General features: G+C 39.6%; 1 protein-coding gene across 2 annotated transcripts in view; it reads right to left on the bottom strand.

The window, feature by feature from the left end:
- The window catches only part of LOC103379211 (ADAMTS-like protein 3), a 103,648-nt gene extending 87,275 nt beyond the window's left edge, over nucleotides 1-16,373 (bottom strand). For both annotated transcript variants that reach the window (XM_025055773.1, XM_017032386.2), the window contains exons 1-2: nucleotides 16,033-16,373; nucleotides 14,462-14,561 (exon numbers count right to left, since the gene is read on the bottom strand). In XM_025055773.1, coding sequence (XP_024911541.1) covers nucleotides 14,462-14,527 — 66 coding nt within the window. In that variant the 5' untranslated portion in view covers nucleotides 14,528-14,561; nucleotides 16,033-16,373. The remainder of the gene's footprint in view (nucleotides 1-14,461; nucleotides 14,562-16,032) is intronic.
- Between the last annotated feature and the right edge of the window lie 3,712 nt (nucleotides 16,374-20,085).

Below are 20,085 nucleotides of genomic sequence, written 5' to 3'. Positions count from 1 at the left end.
TGAAACACTGACAGACAACAACTGTCAAAGAGCCACAGTACAGTTGCCATTGTTGAACCACATGGTCTATATTTGAGGTGACGACAGGTGGAGTGTTGACATCTTTGCTGGAGGCCCTGATGTTTACAGTGCTGCACACACACACACACACACAAGCATAAGTCAGGTGTTCCTGCTGTGCTGGTACTGAGTCATGGCCATGCATCAGTTCTTCTAATTGAGTTTACACACCGCTGGAAGGACAGTGTCGGGACAACCTTCACCCTGACATTAGTCTGCAGTAACTTCACGTGCTCAATCGCTGCATTACTTTAGTGCCAACAGTTGAATATTAATCCCAGGAGGTCAATGTTAATCCCAGTAGGTCAACAACCTACACTAGATAAAGTGGCAGTTAAACCCTGTACATACTTTGGCTGCATGAGTTAAACAGTAGCACTCTGATCAAAGATGGTTTGGTTTTCTTTGTTTCTTGGGTTGTTTTTTTTTTCAGAAAGTGTAAAATAAAAGAAAGGTCTAAATCTATAGAAAGAAGACTAATAAAAAAAAGGTCTAAATCTATAGAAAGAAGACTGGAAATACCGCTGGCAAAAAAAGAATTGCTGAGTGTTGAGATTGAAGTTTCAGTGAAGCATTGAAGCCCAGTCATTAGTTCCTCCTAAAGGACGAGCAAAAACACACAGTAATCATTTCATCCGTGACTAATGACCACAGCTAGTTTTTGGAATCTTTAAAACTATCTGCCTGAGCTGTCACTTCCAGCTGATTTTGCAGGGGGGCGCCATAGCTGATTATCTTTGTTGGGTTATATTTGGCTAAGCTTTAAAAAAAAAACTCTCCACATGTTTTTATGCTTTAACTCAGGATAATACAGCAGTATGTTGGGTCACGGCCAGGGTATCGGACACATCCGATAAAGCTCTACAGCAGCCAGGTATTTGAAGATACACTGATATTAAAATAAGTCGACCCCTACGACCCCGGTCACTTTATTTGGTCACGCCTCAGGCAGACAGATGGTCTGATATTAAAAAGTGTCTGAAAAACAGGTTTGTTTCCAAGAGCTGCTGACAAGTGTTACAGCAGACGACTTTGGCTTCCTGTTTACTTCAATCTCTCCCTGTTTACCTCGATGAATGTAAGAGTGAACACGCCGATGTTCTGAACTACTGTTTCCTGCTCAGAACCCAAGCTCACTTCTTCACTGTGAGACTTTTACATCAGTATTGGATCTCATTTATCAAATGCATTTAAAAAAAAAGTCTTCAGGTGATTTCAACAAATTCTATTCCTAAGGTGTAAATGAGCACTTTTACAGCTTATCCCTCTGCTCATTCACTATAACAGGCCGACTACTGTAAGATAATCTGTTCTTATTATAGAGGCAGAAACAGTGGGTTGAAAGGCTTTGATCTCCTCAGGTCTAAATATACTGAGTCTATTTTCAACAGCACCAGTGATGATACACACACACACACACACACATACACACACCCGCCCACACTGCAGGCCTGAATACACACACACACACACAAACATAGATGCAAATCCTGACCTGATACAAAAAAACACCAGAATCTGTTTCTTTGTGACAAAAACGTAACAAATTAGTCAACAACAAAATGACAATGACATTCTTTTCTTACATGAAAACTAAACAAAAAAAAAAGATCTCATATGGACCTAATGTCCCAGTCAGTGCTGAACTAAAGGAAAAAATAACAGCAAATCAGCCAATCAGAAAAAAAAATTGGGGGGGGGGGGGGGGTCGGAGGGGGCTAAAAGGCGCGACAACGCAGATCCAATCATGGCGAAAACTGGACTGTGAAGTCCAACTGTTGTACAGTAAACAGTAATGGCGTATATAACACAGATTTTGCTTTTTTATTCTTTCGGGCCAATTATCATTAATTATCATTAACTAATTAATCAAATTAAAATGTTTAAAAATAAAACTGCGTCTGCGATAAGTCGTAATTTGACGTCATATCTTAGCCAGATACACTCGTTACTCTTTGTGTGACTCCTAGGATGACGATCAAATTCGTCGTGCTGTTTCTCTAACAGTCATTCGATACAGTTTTGATCGTTTGGATTCAGAGTTTTTTCCTTGTCTGACTAAATTTTAAACTCACTCAATGCCTTTGATTTCATTACAAATCCATTAAACCAAAGGCCACTATAGTGAGAAGAGTAACATTTCTACCAGTACTTAACGGTGTTAATGGGATACGTTCATATAACAATGTGGCCAATCAATTTGAAACAAACAGGAAGCTGTGGGTTAGGACTATTTCCTGTTTCCATTACTAGAACGACTCTCTTCCTGTCACCATCATGGCCCTGATGGATAGACGTGATGAGAGCCTGCTATCCAGAGATGTGCGGCCCATTAGGACCAGGATAAATGCTCACCACCTCTGGAGATCAGGCTTTCATGCTCTCTCTGCTATACTTAGTACAAATAAGAGGTCAGCAGCACAAAGTTTAAAAAAAAAAAAATGATGACAGAAAAAAAAAAAGAGTAGCATGAGACCACAAAAACAAAACTGAGAGGATAAGAGAGGGAGCAGGGAAGGGAGTCAGCTGATTGGCAGGGAGCGGAGAACCTGAGCTGACAGCTCACGGTGAATGGCCACACTGTCCATGTGCCATGAATGAGCTTTTCAGCCTCGCTCTCTATCTGAACATCCCCACACATACAGCACATACAGCACATACACATATGGACACATAACGCATGTATGCAGTAGCTGTGCGAGGCGAGGGGGCTGAGTATTGACAGCCAGGCTCGCTGCACCAAGACACACACACTGATCTTTTCACTCCTCACCTCCAGCTCAAAAATACCAGAGCTGACACCGAACCTGAGCTGGACTTGGAGCGAGGTCTGTGTGTGTGTGTGTTTTCCCAGAAGCAACACAGCAATGCACCACACATTTACCAAGGACAGACATTTGTTACTGAAAGAGACAAGAAACACGAAGGCACGACTACTGCGACATCTACTGCAACTACAAAGGGCTTCTCCGGGTAAATGTGAGTGCACAAAAAAAATAAAATAAAATAAAAAAAAAGATAACACACCTGCTCTCATTGAACACACACCTGGCTCTCAAAACAGACAACATTTTTTATGTATTACAGTAATTCCCTGGAAGCAAGTAGGGCCAAAAATTATATCTCAATATTTTCCTCCTCTATAAAATGGTACAAAATAGTTTTTTTAAAGTCTTCAATTTGTAAATTGTGACACGAATGGACAGATAACTTGACATTTTGACATGTTTTTAACTTAACTCTCGAACATTCGAAATACCGGAGGTCTGCAAATTACTTTGGAATTCCATTCCTACGGCGCGTCATAACTGAATTCTTCCCATAACTCTGAATTCACAAACATAAGTACCCACGTAACTTACCTATACGGTAACACTGTGATAACGTCGTTATCTAGGACTGACTTATACCTGGGAGTCACAACGAAGAGGGAAAAGTTCAACCGGCGAATGTAAACAAGGCTATGACGACGTATTCGTACATCAAACTACTTCCTGTGTAAAATTTGTTTTAACGCTGACTGAGAGAAACCAGACTTTCTTTATAAATTTATGTAAGTTAAAAAACGCTGACTGAGAGATACCAGACTTTCTTTATAAATTTATGTAAGACGTAGTAAAACGAGGACCCCCTGTGGTGAAAATAATAAAATAATGAACATTATAATGAAAATTTTTATGGACTAAATCCCACTTAACATTTGAATTCCAATCTTTGCTATGGAAGAATGAGCTGTGGTCTTACTGGTGAATATAGTTCCGTTGATACGGTCTTACTCCTGAAAGAATTAACTCCTACTGTACCTCATCTAATAAATCCAGAAAGAAATTTACTGAAAAATGTTTTTTTTTAATCAGTAAAGAAGAAGAACTGAATGTATTCTTTCTCCCTCAGTCTCTCTCTCTCTCTCTCCTCCCACTGGTGAATGTTATTCCGCTGCTACCTTTCTTACTTAAAAACATTTACACTGTATGAATCATTGATTCGCTGACTCTCAGCTCTTTCAGGAGGATCGCTGGAGTAGAGAGCGGTCGACAGGCATTACAGGTGAACAAGTTAACAGCCGAGATAATGCACAGCCTGAAACTCAATAAAGCGGCACACACGGAGCACGGCGTTCCTATATTCTGGCCAGGAAGGAACCAACACAAATGAAGGACCGGCGGAGGCGTGAGCACGTCGAGTCGAAATCATAATAAACCTTAGACCTCCAATTCAGCAGAGCCTCAGGAAAAGATAATTGCATTCCAGTTGTAATGAATCCATTACTGAATAATAAACATGAACCGCGCTGTAAATAAATGGAACGGCTGATAAGAGCAGCATGCAGGCCTACCCAGCAGGCCACATTGTCATAATACATGATTCCAGATTGATATCTTTGGTGTTCAGTGTTTTCGTTCAAGTATTTCATTATGTAGCTCTGCTGTTGTACGCGCACACCCCACTGTAGGACTGAGTGACTGACACTGAAACGGCTCTGAGACCAACTCAGTCCTCCTCACTCTAATTAGTCAACGTTACTAAAAATAAAGTCGTATTAAAACATGTTTTGGAATTTATATATATATATACTGTATATATTGTGGAATCAGGAGAGGAACTCAAAGATGTTGAAGGGGCCCCACTTCTACAGTGCCATGAACTCTTCCCTGATGTACACCACAGATAAGAGCCTGGGATCAGAGCCGGGAGTCTGTTCTTATTAGCCTTTACTTACCTGGGAATCCTGGAACAGAGGCAGCTGCAGAGGATTCCTTTAACTTATCACAGGAGAAAACCTGACTTGATTTGGTCGACTGTTAGACAGAGAACGATTCTGTGCCAGTGGTCACGGTGTTAGTTTGGGGGTTTGGATTTTTTCAGAATAGGAAACGATCAAGTGAAGCTTGTCTATAAATATCAGGCCTGTAATGAAGTAGAAACTTCATATTTTTATGAATAAATTATAATTTGGGTTTTAAAGTAATTTCTCGTGTTGTTTTTTCTGGGGTTTTGATGTGTCACAGTTGAGGTGAAACTAACCTACGTTCCACTGCCAAATACTATAGAACATAAACATTTATTGTAAACGTAAATAGAAAGTGTAGACGTAAAAAAAACGATTTCAAGTTTTCCATGATTTCGTTCTGTTCAGTCCAAGCAACAGTGTATTTTGAAAATGCTGAGATTTTATGGATTTTGAGCACAAATAAATCTTTTGCAAATGTTCGAGTTCAACTTGACCGTTGTCGGATTCGGACAGAAAACACCGTTTGTTGTTCTTTCTCTCTGCCTCCTTTTCCTTCTCCCGCCCGGCCAGCCGATCCCTGTCCCTACAGTTCCTCCACCTCTGTCATCATTTGGACACACAATGGCAACAGCATTCCTCCAAGTCATAGCTCATAGCTCACTGGCATCACAGACAATGCTGTTTTCAGAGGAGGGTAAAAGGGAAAAGCCTGCTGATTTCACTTGGGTTGTTGTTGTGACTTTGCAAAAAAAAAAGGACATGTTTTGTTGCTAAGGGGAATGAAGTTAAGGGTTTCCCTGGACGAGACAGGCAGGAGGGGACTGCCAATGGAAAAGGGTGAAATTGCCTGCTCTAACTGCAATAATAATTTTTTTATTCAAACAAAAGCATCTTGAAAAAGTGAACTCACGTTTCAGAAAATGGGATTTGTTCAATTGGAACAAGTGAACAGAAAATGGGATTTGTTCAATTGGAACAAGCACGGTGGATATCGATGGCTTGTGTTGGAAAACAAAATCTTTTGGGATCCACCTTGCAGGCTGACAGGAAGAGGATGGTCTCGCCAACAGGAAGCAGCTTTAACTGTACCCTTCCTTTCATCATTTTTTCACCACCATTCCTTACCTGCTCATCTTCTCTTTTGTCATGATAATGCGCACAGGGCTTTGTCGTCTCTCTCTCTCTGTGTCTATTTCTCTGTGTCCCACACACACATAATATTTTCTCAGGAAAAAGAATCTTTTGTCAGTGACAAAGCGAGGGGTTAGACCAGGACAAATCCAGGAGAAGAAAAGTGGGAATCATCTGAGGCCGATGAAACCCTAGCCTTAAATCTTGCAACATGTCTAGAAACAAAAAAAGGCACCCAGACAATAAAAGGCAATCAGGCATGATTCTGATCCCACATCTGCTTGTGATAATCCACGGACTTAGCCAAGCATGTACTCTTAACCCTCCACACCACCACCACCACCTCGATCTCATTTCAATCCAGTCAGCTCCTTTGTGCTTGAGACGTTCCTAATTTCTCCAATTACGGCACAAAGTCGGCTAAACAACCTCAGTGTATCGTAGAAATAAGTTAATTGTACACGCAGGAAAACGTTCCTCATCGTTGACCGCAGCAGTTAGGGATGATTGTCTGGCTACCACTGAACCACTGCTGCCAAATTAGCATCATCCACATTGTTTACATAAACTGAGCCTGGAAACTGTTTTCTAATTTCATCTGCCAAAGTCTCCACTAAATCCAGAACAATAATTACACTTCTCATAATAACATTAAAAAAATAAAAAAAACAACCTCTCTATCAGAGGTCTCTGGAAATTTGCATTCACACCCACACACCCACACACCCACACACGTCACATGTCTTTAATTCCTCCTGTCACTGCTGCATGTTGCCACTTTCATCAGTGCAGTTTTGTTGTCTGATCAGACAAACAGCTGCAGCTTCAGGTGAAATACAGGTTTTTCTTGATACAAGAAATTTCAACAACCTCCAAAAACAGGGAAGAGACTAGTTGGTAAACAGGTCTGCAGCGCCCCCTTTTTGTAGATGGGACAGGATAGTAGTTGAAACCGCAACATTTGCAGCTACTGCCTCTGAACTCCACTGAACTTTATTATAAACACTACAATCCCTGAAAAGCTGCTATTCAACAACAAATTGGTGCCTTTTCTCCCACAGCGGCACAAATGCAAAAAACACCGAAACAGAAATTCATCCGACAGCTCTGAACCCCCAAGTGAGGGTCCCGCCCCCCACTTTGGGAACCGCCAGAGTAAAGAAGATCAGTCATCTCAGTGACATTTGATTGACAGCCAACCACACCCATAACTGCAGCTTTTAAAAGTTTGAATGAATGGAGAAAAAAATGTCTTTCAAACAGCACAAGATCTGAAGACTTGACCTGGAAAAAGGGGTTTTCTGCCTGATGCCCTTTCTCACGTCACCCTCCCAATTTATTCAGGCACAAGACCAGCAGGAGGAGAAGACAGACTTAGACTGGGTTGGATGTGCAACTTGAGGGTTGAGAATGTTCCAGATACATAAGCACAAAGCCGGCATGAAGCCCCTGACCCTGTGTTTGGAGACAGATCTGCTGAGTACCTTTTTTTTTTTACAAGTAGAGGAGAAGGATACTGGACTTTCTCCAACTTAAATCGACTGTTTAAAACTGAACTGACCTTATCAATCCTGATGAACTTAAAACCTCAACTGTTAAGACCCTCTGGGTTAAATCTTTTGCCCAGTTTCATAATTTTGAACATTGAGTGTTGTAGTATTGTGGCTTCACCACATGATTTAAAAAAAAATACGAATAGAGCCAGATTATGTCGTTCATCGGACGGATCAGTCTAGTAGTCGATTAACCAACAATGCAGCTATTCATTAATTTAAGGCGGTCCATTGGAATAGTGAGGGTAAATGTGGCAAATGACATCAAAATGACCCGTCAAAAAAACATATCCATGAGAGAGGATGTCGATTTTCAAATTGATATCCGTTGGAGCCAGAGTATTTTGGAGCCGGCCCCAGCTCACTGCAGCAGCACTGCTTCTGGAATTTCATATGAGGTTGGCTTAAAAAACTGGACTCAGAAGGGCAGACATTTATATACGCAGTGTCTTTGCTTTAGTCTTAAAAATGTCCTCTCTGTGTGTTGTTTTTAAAGTGGGGACATTTTGAACAGAAGGGTAAACATGGTGAAAGCCAATAATGAAAGTGCGAATAAAAACTTGTTCTTTTCTAATGTGTTTAATGTAGTAAACATTATGCAAACACCACAAAACAGAACCGTGGCGTTCCTCTGATTCGCACATTTCCATTAATTGCACGCTGTTCTCTTGGTGAATAATGATCCATTTAATACACTGTAAATAAGAGAAAAACAAGCATCCGTGGACCTCGTTTATCACTTTGTATTATTCATAAATTCACATTATGCAGCTGCGCACTCACAGCACCATCAGCACAAGGAGGTTTGTGCTGCTCGGAGAATAGAGCGTGTCGGTGTTTTTCTCTTTATTCACAATAAAATCCAGATAATGACGCAGATGGCGCAGGACAGCTCACTGGTTACCATAATCAATGGAGCGACAGATAGTCGGTGAGAGGACAAATGAGTAAGTGATCAGGCACCAACATCACCTGACACCACTGTCTGTCCTTGTCATCGCTGGACTGTCTGTTATTCAGTATTATTTTAGAATATAAAAGTGATTCACCACTGGTTCTAATCTGAGCTTCTCCTGTAAATGTAAACGTCTCACTAAGACAAGACTAACGTTGATCTTCATTTGTCCCATTTGTGTCAATGAACGCAGTCTACAATAGATCAGGTCCATTCTAAACTAAACAAAACTATTTTTCCACAGTGTGACAAAACATTTAAAACATAAAAAATATAGTTAATTTGCCGTGCTGTCCACCCCCACCCCACCCCTCTCCCCCCTCCCTGTCACTCTGCACCCCTAGAGCCTCTACTTGGCTGTAGGCTAAAGGAGCCACCCACCCCCCCAGCTACAGTCCAGAAACCAACTTTCTGATCTTCCTCCAGCTCAGAGCCATGGCCTCACATTCTCAGGTGCTAATTTGCATCCACCCCGCTTCGCTACAACAAACTGCTCACATGTTCATGGCAGGTCACGGTCAAACAGGGTCAAACCAACACCGTTCTGTATGCAGCGCAGCGCAGAGTAGATGTAGACCTGAGGTTTCGCCAAAACAGAAACTTTACCTTTACTTTGTTTGTACCCTGAAGCTCTGACCGTGAAAATCACCAAAGGGATTTGTGAAGGCAGCCCTGAGGAAACGACACAGACACTGGAAATGTGCTTCACAGAGCTGCAGATGATACTACAATTCTCTGATCAATGCTCACTCTAAATTATCTAAGACAATTTGATGATTTTTAGATGATTTTTTGTCTGTTCCCTTCAGTGGATCATGTGCTTTCCTCTTCCTTCATCCTTCTCCTCAGACCGCTCTCCCTCTTCTCCATCAGCTCCGTCTTCAAACCCCAGACTGTCCCTCTAAGCTGCTCATTTCTAATCCCGTCCACTTCAGATTAAAAACCTCAGCATCTCCTGTCTCTAAAACAGACTGTACATCGTGGCTCCCACTTCTCACTGTGGGTTAAATAAATAGTGGAATTTAGGGAAGGACAGCGTCATCAGTCACGGCTGTGCTGCTAATGTGGATTCACCGCCTGCAGGTGGGAGCTGCTGCAGTGGAGCACGGTGTGGGGAGATGTCATTTGGCAAAAGATATGCAGCAAATTAAGATCAATGTCTACAGGCAGAAGACAATGTGATTCATATTGTACACCACCAGCAGCAGCACCACCCCCCCCGCCCTCTCCCTTACTCCTTACTCTCCATCCCTTCCCCACACATACACCTACAGATACATAATGTAGCGTATCAAAGCATGGCTTTTCACTCCATTTCTGGAGGACAGAGGTTTGTTTAACACCCAGTATGATTGACAACAATTGACTTTTCACTGTCATAGTCATTTGCTACAGTTTTACCCTCCGCCAGGGGTTTCTCTGTGATCACAAACAGGTAAACAAGCAACGCAAACAAAGTTAAATCAAGAAGCAACTTCATCAGGAAAATCACCACACGGCAGGAAGAAGGAGATCTACTCAAAAACATTTATAGGTTTCAAGTTTGTTTTCCTTGTTTTGCAAAAAATAAAAGGTTTGGTCTTGCTGAAAACTATCCCTGTCAAACTCTCAACTTTAAAGATGATAATTCTGTTTAATGTATAAAAACTGCATGCAATCATCAAATGTTTTTTTTCTTTCTGTGGACTGATGTGAGGACAGAGTTGTTAGGAACGCAGTAAAACCTTTAGTGTAATGTCGTAAAGTTGTGTAACACAGATCAGATAAGAACACATTGTTATGGTTCACAAAACGTGGCTGTTCCCAGTGTTCAGTCACAGAGCAGCAAGAATCTGCTCCTGTCACGTTCTCACTGGCTCCAGTGATGTCCCTGTAGGAGGTGCTAGGAACTGCAGTCATCCATTAAATTCTTAAGAAGTGAAGAAACCCAAACAAAAACAAACCTTCACCTGGCTTCACCCTCTCATGTAGCAGCTAATAATGTGTGGGCCCTGCTGCGTCTTATTAGAGCAGGTGGTAGAGAGCAGGGGGCAGTACAGAGAGATGGATTCACACATAACAATGTGAAGAAGAAAAAAGAAGAAGGAAAAAGATTCCTCTGAGTTGTTGAACATGAATAAATCATAAAGTGAAGACAAACTACCTGATAGAAGGTGGGAGTTGGTGCACGAGGCTGAAGAGAAGCTTTAATTTAATATGCTCAGACGCAAGCCAATTAGTCTGGGAATCAAGGAAGACTTTTTTCAAGCTGAGTTCGACTGTCGTAGACTTTTTGACTCAGAATTCACCTCCTCAGGTTTTACTACACAAATCTGGGTAAATACCAGTTTATATTATATGTAGAGATGAACAGATCTGACCAGATGACTGGTCTGACCAGTCGATCATTTTGACACATGTTCTGTGTCGGACGACAGGGCAGGAATGTCTCGATATCCAACTAGAACTACAGTAAAATTTGTTAAAAAAATAGAATATAAAAATTAAATAAAAATAGTATGAAACATTTTTTTGCGAACGGTGCAATAAAACATTTAAATAAGGGGTCAACAACTACATTTGTCGGCGAGCCAGAATTTTCCTGGACAGACACATCAGGGGGCTGGACACTGACATAAAATATACAAAAAAAACACATTCTTATCTAACTGAATTATTTTTTATAGTTTATTTTAGGATGCAGTCGTGGACAGATTTGACCTGTAGGCCGCCAGTTCATGCTGACTAATTTTAATAATTAAAAAACACCAGCAATTGAAACGTTTTTTTTTATTATTATCAGGCTCACTAATTTTAATAATTAAAAAACACCAACAATTGAAACGTTTTTTTTTATTATTATTGTTATTCTAGGGCAATATTAGTTTAGTCATGAGCCAGATGTGGCCCTCGAGCCGGGGGTTTAAACTTCTGGTCTACATATTAACAAACTACCAAGCAGGTTCAATTTGACCCTTGACTTTCCTTCGGAGCTGCTTCTTGTTCTGAGTCTGACTAAAAGCGTGGCTCTGTAGACAGAAGTAGTTCTGCTGTATATCACTGGTTTGCCTGCAGTCCAGATGTGCGATATTGATCAAATGTCTGGAACTTCAACAAGAGGTGAACCATGACACTGACCACAGACTGTTCAGCAGCTCAAGTCTTTTCAATATCCACAGTTGCTATAAAAAAATAAAAAAATAAAAATAATCCCACATGGATGAACTACATTTAAAAAGGTGCAGATGTTTTATTGCCTTCTTAAAAAGTAGATCAACTTTTTTGAAAATACTTTGAACAGTCTGCAGGAATGATTCATGAGGGCTCCAGTAACCTGAACAGAAAAGAGTGCTATTATTCAGACAGAACAGTCTTGTCTTTGTAGCTGACTCTTAGACTCACCTACGTTCGGTGTTCGGAGTCTCAAAGACCAAAAACAGGAAAATAAAGCTTTTCTTAGAAATTGAAACATGATTACTTTATAATTGGAATTTATTACACCACACGGCACTTGGAAAAATTCTATTATTGCAGTAATATAATACTGAGTGATATACTGCTGCCCGAACTGGGACTAAAATTGAAAAATAATAATTTTCTGGTCTTAGAAAAATGTTCGACATTTTCATGGGAGATTATTTGCTTTTAAGATTAATTACCAGCAAAGTGTAAAACTCAGATAATTTGTTCGTCGAGATTTCGGGAAGACTGAGTGTGAAAAGGCTCAGCGGCTGAGGGAAGCAGGGTGCCAGCAGCACGGCAGCACTGAATGCAGATAAGCCTGTCACACACATTAACGGTCCAGAAATAAAACTGAAAACGAGGGACTGAATAACACTGTGAAAACCGGAACAGTGACAGTGTGCCTACAGTTCCATTGGAAATATCACCTCAGGAATTTCGAGCATGTACGAGTGTGTCACGGTGGCACAATGTGGAGCCGGGGAAACACATGGGGCAGAGTCAGGCACAGATAATCTGCAGTGAAAAAGCTAATGCTGAAAATTCCAGGCGGCAGCGCCAGCACTTGCCAATCAAATTATATTCAAGCAAATGTCTTCGGAAGTGCCCGATTCAACGAGATGCTGGAAAATATTTCGGTTCATATTAGACTTTCAGCTGCAAACACTAAAACGATGGAAATCTCCTGCTGTACCACATCTCATAGGGTTTTTTTTTTATTATGCTAAGGTTTGTAGAGGCCATTTAAAGAAAAAAAGTATATTATCATGGTCAGGAAAATGGTTCGGCTGGAAGGCTTTGGCCTTACGGTAAGAAATCGACTAGTTCACTGGTTCAATCCCAGGACTTTTTTCTTGTCCTCGTTTCTTTGGTCGTTAAAGTTCATCAATAAATTAATTTCTATGTGTTTGGCTTTGAATTTTTGGGAATTACTGTGCACTCCGTGGTTATCAAACTCTAACGCACCATCCTTTTGGGAAGAGAGCTACCATCAAGACAACCCAGCGCCCCCTGGAGTGAAAACGTTAACTACTATAGCTTTAAAAATAAACTTTAAGTTGAACAGTGTTATTCTGTGAACTTTTATTTTTATAAAACACATTGCTAAACTTTAAGTTGAACAGTGTTATCCTGTGAACTTTTATTTTTATAAAACACATGGAAGAAAATTACAATAAAACTGCAATTTTCCCACTGAAACAAATGAAGAAAATATTGCAGTTGAAATTCATTGCTATGCTCCACTATGTGGCCCCAACCCTCACTTTGGGAACCACAGCTCTACCAAGTAACCATATGGTTTCTTTTTTTTAACTGGTGTTGTAATAATTAGGGATGTCCGATAATATCGGCCGACCAATAATATCGGCCTGATATTAACATAATTATGTAATATCTGTAAGAACCGTTATCGGTTTTTCCGCAGATAATGAAAACCCGATAACTCAAAGCCTGGGTTTCGCCAAATGATGTGTGCTAAAAATTGTTTTGGGGACAAAAGGCTGCATATCAAAGTGAACATCACTAGATGGCAGCATTGCAGCTCATTTAATTAATCTCATACTCATACAATGGTTTGTACAGATAAATAAATCAATATTACCAGTGTTTCATTCATCCCAGGTATAGAAGCTGTAAAGAAATTCTAATTTAAATTCCCAGAAAACAAGTCACCGTCCAAACCCCCGTAAGGTTCACAGGACCAGCTTCCTGGAAATAGACGCTACAGAAAAATCCTTCTCCTCTAAATGATGAGGCCCAGTCAGGAAGTGAGTAACAAAATATATAAACAGCCCATAAATATGTCAGCGTGCGCTCTTTTTCCCCCTCTTTTACTAAAGAAACATGATCCAAATAAAGACATTTGCTGAGCTGATGGTGGAGAACACCAGGCCCTCAGCAGTCTGTTGTCAGGGATTAAGTAGCTGCTATATTTGCCGGGAGAAAATCCTGTCCTCCGTACTGTAACTGAGGTGAGTTCATTGGATTCATGCAGATGTACAGCATGTGTGTGTCTGCGAGTCGACTCCCTGCTCAAACTCATATCCCTCACATGCAAACTGTTGGATCTGAGCACATCTGATCAAATTTAGCAAAAGGCCAGACGGCAGCTGCAGAGAGAATACCAACACGGTGTGAAACCTCGCAGGCTTTTTTTCAAATAAGGTCCACATTTATTTCATTCCCTAGTCGATGAGAAGATGCAGCTTCTCCTTGACCAGACATGGGCAAAGTAAGGCGGGCCACAATTTTGTTGCCCGCAAGTCAAAAAGTTTGCCCACGCCTGATCGAGACCAAACATCGACTCACGCATCATCTACTCAGAGAGAGGAGTAAATCTTGTTTTTGTCCTCCACGTTCACAACCAACAATCACCGTCCCCTTTGACCGAAAGGTCATTTCAACATGGATTTAAATGTCAATCTCCACTAACAGTGACCTCGGCTATAGTTGATAATTACCTCAATTAATCTGATGCTCTTCTAAGCTGCACATTTTAACCCAATCGGCTTTTAAACCTCATTTTCCCACTCGCCCAGAGGGACAGGTGGACGTGACTAATCGTCTGTTTACTCATTTCCGCCGTACCTTGACAGAAGACAGCACGAAGAAGATGAGGACGGCCCTGCAGCGTATAGATGATTCCATCTTCATCAGGAATTGTCCTTACGTCAGCATCGGCCCCGGCCTTTGAAGAGAAAGTGAGCAGAACTCATTAAACAGAACATTGATTAGAACCATAACACTTTGAGGTAAGAAAGTCTGCTGAAAGTCAGACTTTTGCTGAGGGACTTCTTGGGGTCTTGATCAGTCGGTGTGAGTCAGGGGAACAGATTGAGTGTCAATGACTTTGAATGTTATGAGTTGAGAGAATCGAACCACAACCATGTCTGGAAAATTTCAGAGAAATATTCAACTGTTGATTTATTTTGAAAAATGTTTTTTGAAAATGTTACGTTCCAAGACGGAGAAGCCGTGAAGGCTGAGAGAAACCACTGAGTTGAAGCAGTACAGGATGAGACCTGCGCAGCACTGACGGAACCCTCTACTGGTCAGTGAAGTACCAGTGTCGGTGTAAGACGCTGTAGCAGCGAACAGATCTGCTGCACCAACGTCTTAACTGTAAGACATCATTATTATTATCAAGAAGATAATCATTAATTAATGTATGTTTTTATTTTAACTTGAATAGATCTGAGAGAGCGTGATCCATACAGTGAGGATGGATTAGATTAGATTACAGGTTATTTTTCACCTTGAAAAAGGATCTTATGTTGTTTGTTTATTTAAATTATTATGTATAAATCAGTTCATATTAGAGAACCGTGTACACTTCAGATGAGACCAGATTAAATTAGATTAGATCAGATCAGATACGGTTTCATTAAATAATAATAATAAGAAGAAGAATAGCAGTACATTACATTTGAGCAAACAAACATATGTAAAATTGGATTATGTTTAACTGACACAGACTGGATTAAATTAGTTAAAGTATTTTTTAAACCCTTTCCATAGTTTGGAATTCTATTTCTGATTTAGCACTCCAACATTTTTATTCAACCTAATCCCAGTTCAGCACAAGTGAAAAACCACTTGCTGCCACAACCTCTGTTGAAAGGAAAGACCGAAGCTGATCGATTAGATCAGATTAGATCAGATCAGATCAGATTAGATTAGATCTAATTTGATGGATTGAAACTGAGTAAAAATATAATTTTAATTACAATAATCGTAAAAAGAATGGATCGTTATACAGTTTTACACTATCCATTGTCTTGAATTACATTGTAACCTATTAGAGTAGATTAATTGCATTACAGTACAACATATTAGGTTGTCACTTAGGAAAATAATCAGATCCGATTACACAACAGTTTCATTTCATCTTTGTTTTTCTTCATTGGTTATGTCTCTGTAACCTCTATAGGACTCTGTTTTGTTCTAAAGATTTCAGTTTTCTGGAGGCTCCCTGGTCTTCATGAAGAACATCTAGTCCTGAATGTGGTGGAGCATCACTTATAAGAATGTGAATGAGGTTTTGGTCGGCGCGGTAAAATGAATGAAAATCCCTGCAGACTCTCAAAGTTATTGCCGTGGAAAAACCTGACATCGTGTGCGTACACGCGCAATCGTGCGTGAGTGTGAGCCCACCTTACCTGGTGTGAGGGGGAGAGGTCCTGCGCTCTCTATGCGCTGTGCGTGTGCAGATGCAGCATCAGGTATTCTTCAAAAAAAAAAAGGTCCGTTCATGCACCGAGTCCAGAGTGTCAGCGTCCACACCCACGGTCCAACGCGGACACGTCCTCGGACTGAGAGCCAAACACGGACCGAGAGAAACGGAGAGAGAGAAACAGTCAGAGAGAGCAGTGAGGAGGACAGCAGCACACACTCCGTGTGCCGGGTGAAGTGTCTCCCGTCTCCGCGCAGCGCACAGTCCCGTCTGCCTGACACACAACTTGGGACCAGTGTCAAGTTAGACAAAGACATACAGCTTCCGGTCTAGACTTTCACATTAAAGCAATGAAGGCATTTTCTATATGAACATCCTGTATCTAGTCGGGAGGGGCAACAGCGATACTAATATTAATGTTACTACTACTACTATATAATACTACTACTAATATTAGTAATAATAAGAAGAAGAATATGTCCTGTTATATAATAATAATTCTTTTTATATTATTATTATTACTACCACTATATGAAAAAAGTGGTGCATAGCTTCATCTCCATACTCTCTGATTGGTTATTCCTGAAGCAGGAAATAATTGCCCTCCGCTGCAGGGGTAATTTCTCACCTTTACTGTGATTCAAATTTCAAATACTGTTTTAACAGACCGCTGCTACACAAAATGATCCATTCCCAAAACTGTGGGTTGAAAAGCAGGGACTGATCAGACGTTTGGCTTGACATCACACTGAGTCCGGCTTAATGGATGAACTCCAACAAGATTAAAGTGGGCCAGTAAATACAAAATTGGACGGGATTGGCAGCACATGCTTTGACCAGATGAAACCAAAGTAAGTGAGTAAGTCTGGATAAGCAGGTTTGGCGTGGACATGTGCAGACCACCAAAGATGCTGCTTTGAATATGTGTTGATAAGAAGCTGATGTGAACGAGGCCATGTTTTCAGATGGTTATATTCAAAGCATCACGACATATTCTGCAGGATAGAGTTAGATTTGATTCCTATCTTTCAAAATAAAGACTTGATGTACAAAATTATGCAACACATTGAACAGCAACAAAATATATCAAACATGGAAGTCCTTTTCAGATTTAAGCCAACAAGAAAAGGTAGTCTCAAGTGTAGTACCGCTGCTGGCCTGCAGGGGCTTTCTAAAAATCTCTCTCGTTTACAAAATTAAAAACTGTTCTTTTATTAATCAATTCATTGAAGATTAATTCAAAAATCAGTTATTTTAAGAAACATCTTTAATTGCTAAATTGTTATTTTTATTCTTGTTTGTTTAAACTGGTTTAAACAGTGACAAAAATACAAATAAAAAAAAATCTCCATGAAAATGTATTGTTTATTTAATTATCTTCACCTGTGAGGAGCTGTGAAAACAAATGCAGTCAATAATAGAACAATGGTGCCAGACTGATCTGGCATCATCTCTATCTTTGCTCTTTTTGGCTAAAATAAAGTCCATATCCTTTATTTGTACCTTTCTATATAAAGTCAATTACAGTAGGTAAAGTTTAGATGAAATGGTTTGAGTGAAAGTATTTTTTTGTTTGTTTTCTTTTTCACATTCTATTCTACTTCATCCTTCAACTACAGTGATGATGAGAAATATTCACCCACAAAAAAGGACATTCTACACACTGTGCTTTCAAATTTCAATTTGAAAAAACTGACTAAGGTTACACTTTGAGAAGCACAGGTTAATATAATTTTATGATATATATATATAAACATATACTGTTTATCATAATTTATATATTTTACATTATTGTGAATTAAAGAACAACTTAAGTCAGTAGTAAATATTTCATTTTCTTTTTTTATAGTGTTATAATGTGAAAAATGAGGAAAAGCCCTGACCTCCCTGTGAACTTCCATTCAGACTGAAAATGTTTTTGCAACCTTTGACATGGAGGCCCGGTGGTGGAACCCAACGCCTCGTCTTCTTTCTGGGCTCTCGGTTTTACAGTCTATTGTTTGAATCTGACGTGTTGAAATGAAACAGAAAGTTGTGTTGAAATGATGTACAATGTGAGCGGCTTCACGTCCAGGAGCCTGGTTTCTGTCAACATTTATCATTCACCTGAGTGTAATACACCCACAGTGATGAATCCCCTGCTGAGCCAAACTGAGAGGGGATCAAAGGGTAAGGAAACACACACGCACACACACACACACTCGCACTCGCATGCTGAGCCTTTATTATGAGGTGAAGAATAGAAGCTGGCAAAGAATAAAGGGACTGATTCTGAGAACATTAAAAAAATATTTCAGTCTGCAGGTGACCTCAGGTTCTTTAGCTCCTCACAGCCTCCTCACAGTATGAGAACACACCGTGTGTCTATACCCACAGCTGAATTATTGATGGTCTCATACTCATTTGCCCAGTGATAGAATAAGAATTCACTGTAATATAATCACATAATGACATGGAGATGAAAGTTATTTCACCAAACCAGTCTGAAGCAGCCCGAATGTGAGGCAGACAAAATATTTTTTCAAATAACAATATAATTAATGTACTTACATTTGACTTTGTTATTACTTTTTTCTTACTAAAAAAGATTTGATTCTTGATATTTATAATAATTTTGAACTGTTATTATGATTGTTTTTTGTTTTTTTTAAAAATAGCATTCAACTATTTTTGTAGAAAACTAAGATATAACCATAACTTTTACCACTTATTGTTACAGGGAAAAAAAAAAAGAAAAGATGACGTCATACTGTATAATGACCGAAAGAAAGACCGATATAATTCGACAAAAATAAAGGCACAAAGGTTCTAAACATATGTGCGTGTGCATGTACGCGCGTGTGCATGAACGAGAGAGAGGCTGAAGGGAAAAGTGGGCATGTGGCGCCCTCTTCTGTCCAAATATACAACAGAAATTTGAGTGAATTTTTCCCTTAAAGCTTTTTTGTTTTTTTGTAAATATTAAATGAAACTGGGTTAGGATTAGTCATATTTTGTAATATTTAGGTTTAAGATAAGCAACTAAAAAGAACCCATAAAACCCACGTGTGTTTGTGTAACTCCATATAGACTGAATGACTGACTGCGTCACAGCAGTCTGTGTGTGTGTGTGAATAAATAACTTGCGTACAGCCCACAGTCTTATGATACCAAATAGAGGATCAGCTGATGGCCTCCTGGGCACGGACCCAGGTCAAGTGGAACAGTAACACTGAGATCCACAGGAGGTACAGTCATTCTGATTTCATAGTAAAGTATGTAGTAATATTCGAACCTCCGTTTTTTAAACAAAATTAATTCACTTTACTTTTAAGTTTTTTTCCAAACCTCCCTTTTTAAACAAAAGCTAAATTAATTCACTTTCCTTTTAAGTTTTTTCATTTTATGTTTATATAAACTTTTTAATGGCCAAGACAAAATTGCATTCTATGTTTACACAAACTTTTTAACGACCAAGACAAAATTGTTTATAGCAAACAAGACATACATTAATCCTGATTGAATTACCTTACAACATAATAAAAATTATTGTAATAATCTCAATTGTTCAAAAAGTATATGTTTACATGTTATTTTGTATATTCAAATTCATGTAATATTGTATTAATTCATATTTTCTATGTCCATAAAAGCCTCAAAAGAAAGGCAGAATTGTTTATTTTAAAAAACACCTTGTGTTTGTGCTTTTCTTGTGTATCTTGGTTTGATGCTACATGTATCCATTTAAAATAAAAATAAAATTACAAATGGTTTACAAATGTAAAGATTAAAATATGTTGAGAAACTGCATACATTTATTTTGAAACAAACTTTCCGGAAGTGTGCTAGGCACTAGTGTTCGTTTACTTATCAGCGCATCGCTTCATTATAAGTTAGATTGGCTTCAGCTGTGACCGTCTGACCCGCAGGATCAGTGTGATTCTAACCGGAGGTTTGTCATCGTTCTACATTTAATTTACATCCAGACTCAGTTTCACTGCAGCCCACAGATCAGCACATGTTTCTTAAATTCACCTGACATTCAGCCTGATTCATCCGT

The sequence above is a fragment of the Cynoglossus semilaevis genome, chromosome 5 (assembly GCF_000523025.1).
Source record: "Cynoglossus semilaevis isolate Cse_v1.0 chromosome 5, Cse_v1.0, whole genome shotgun sequence".
NCBI classification, from domain to species: Eukaryota; Metazoa; Chordata; class Actinopteri; order Pleuronectiformes; family Cynoglossidae; genus Cynoglossus; species Cynoglossus semilaevis.
The sequence above is the reverse complement of the archived record's forward strand: the minus strand, read 5'-3'. Positions and strand labels throughout refer to the sequence as shown.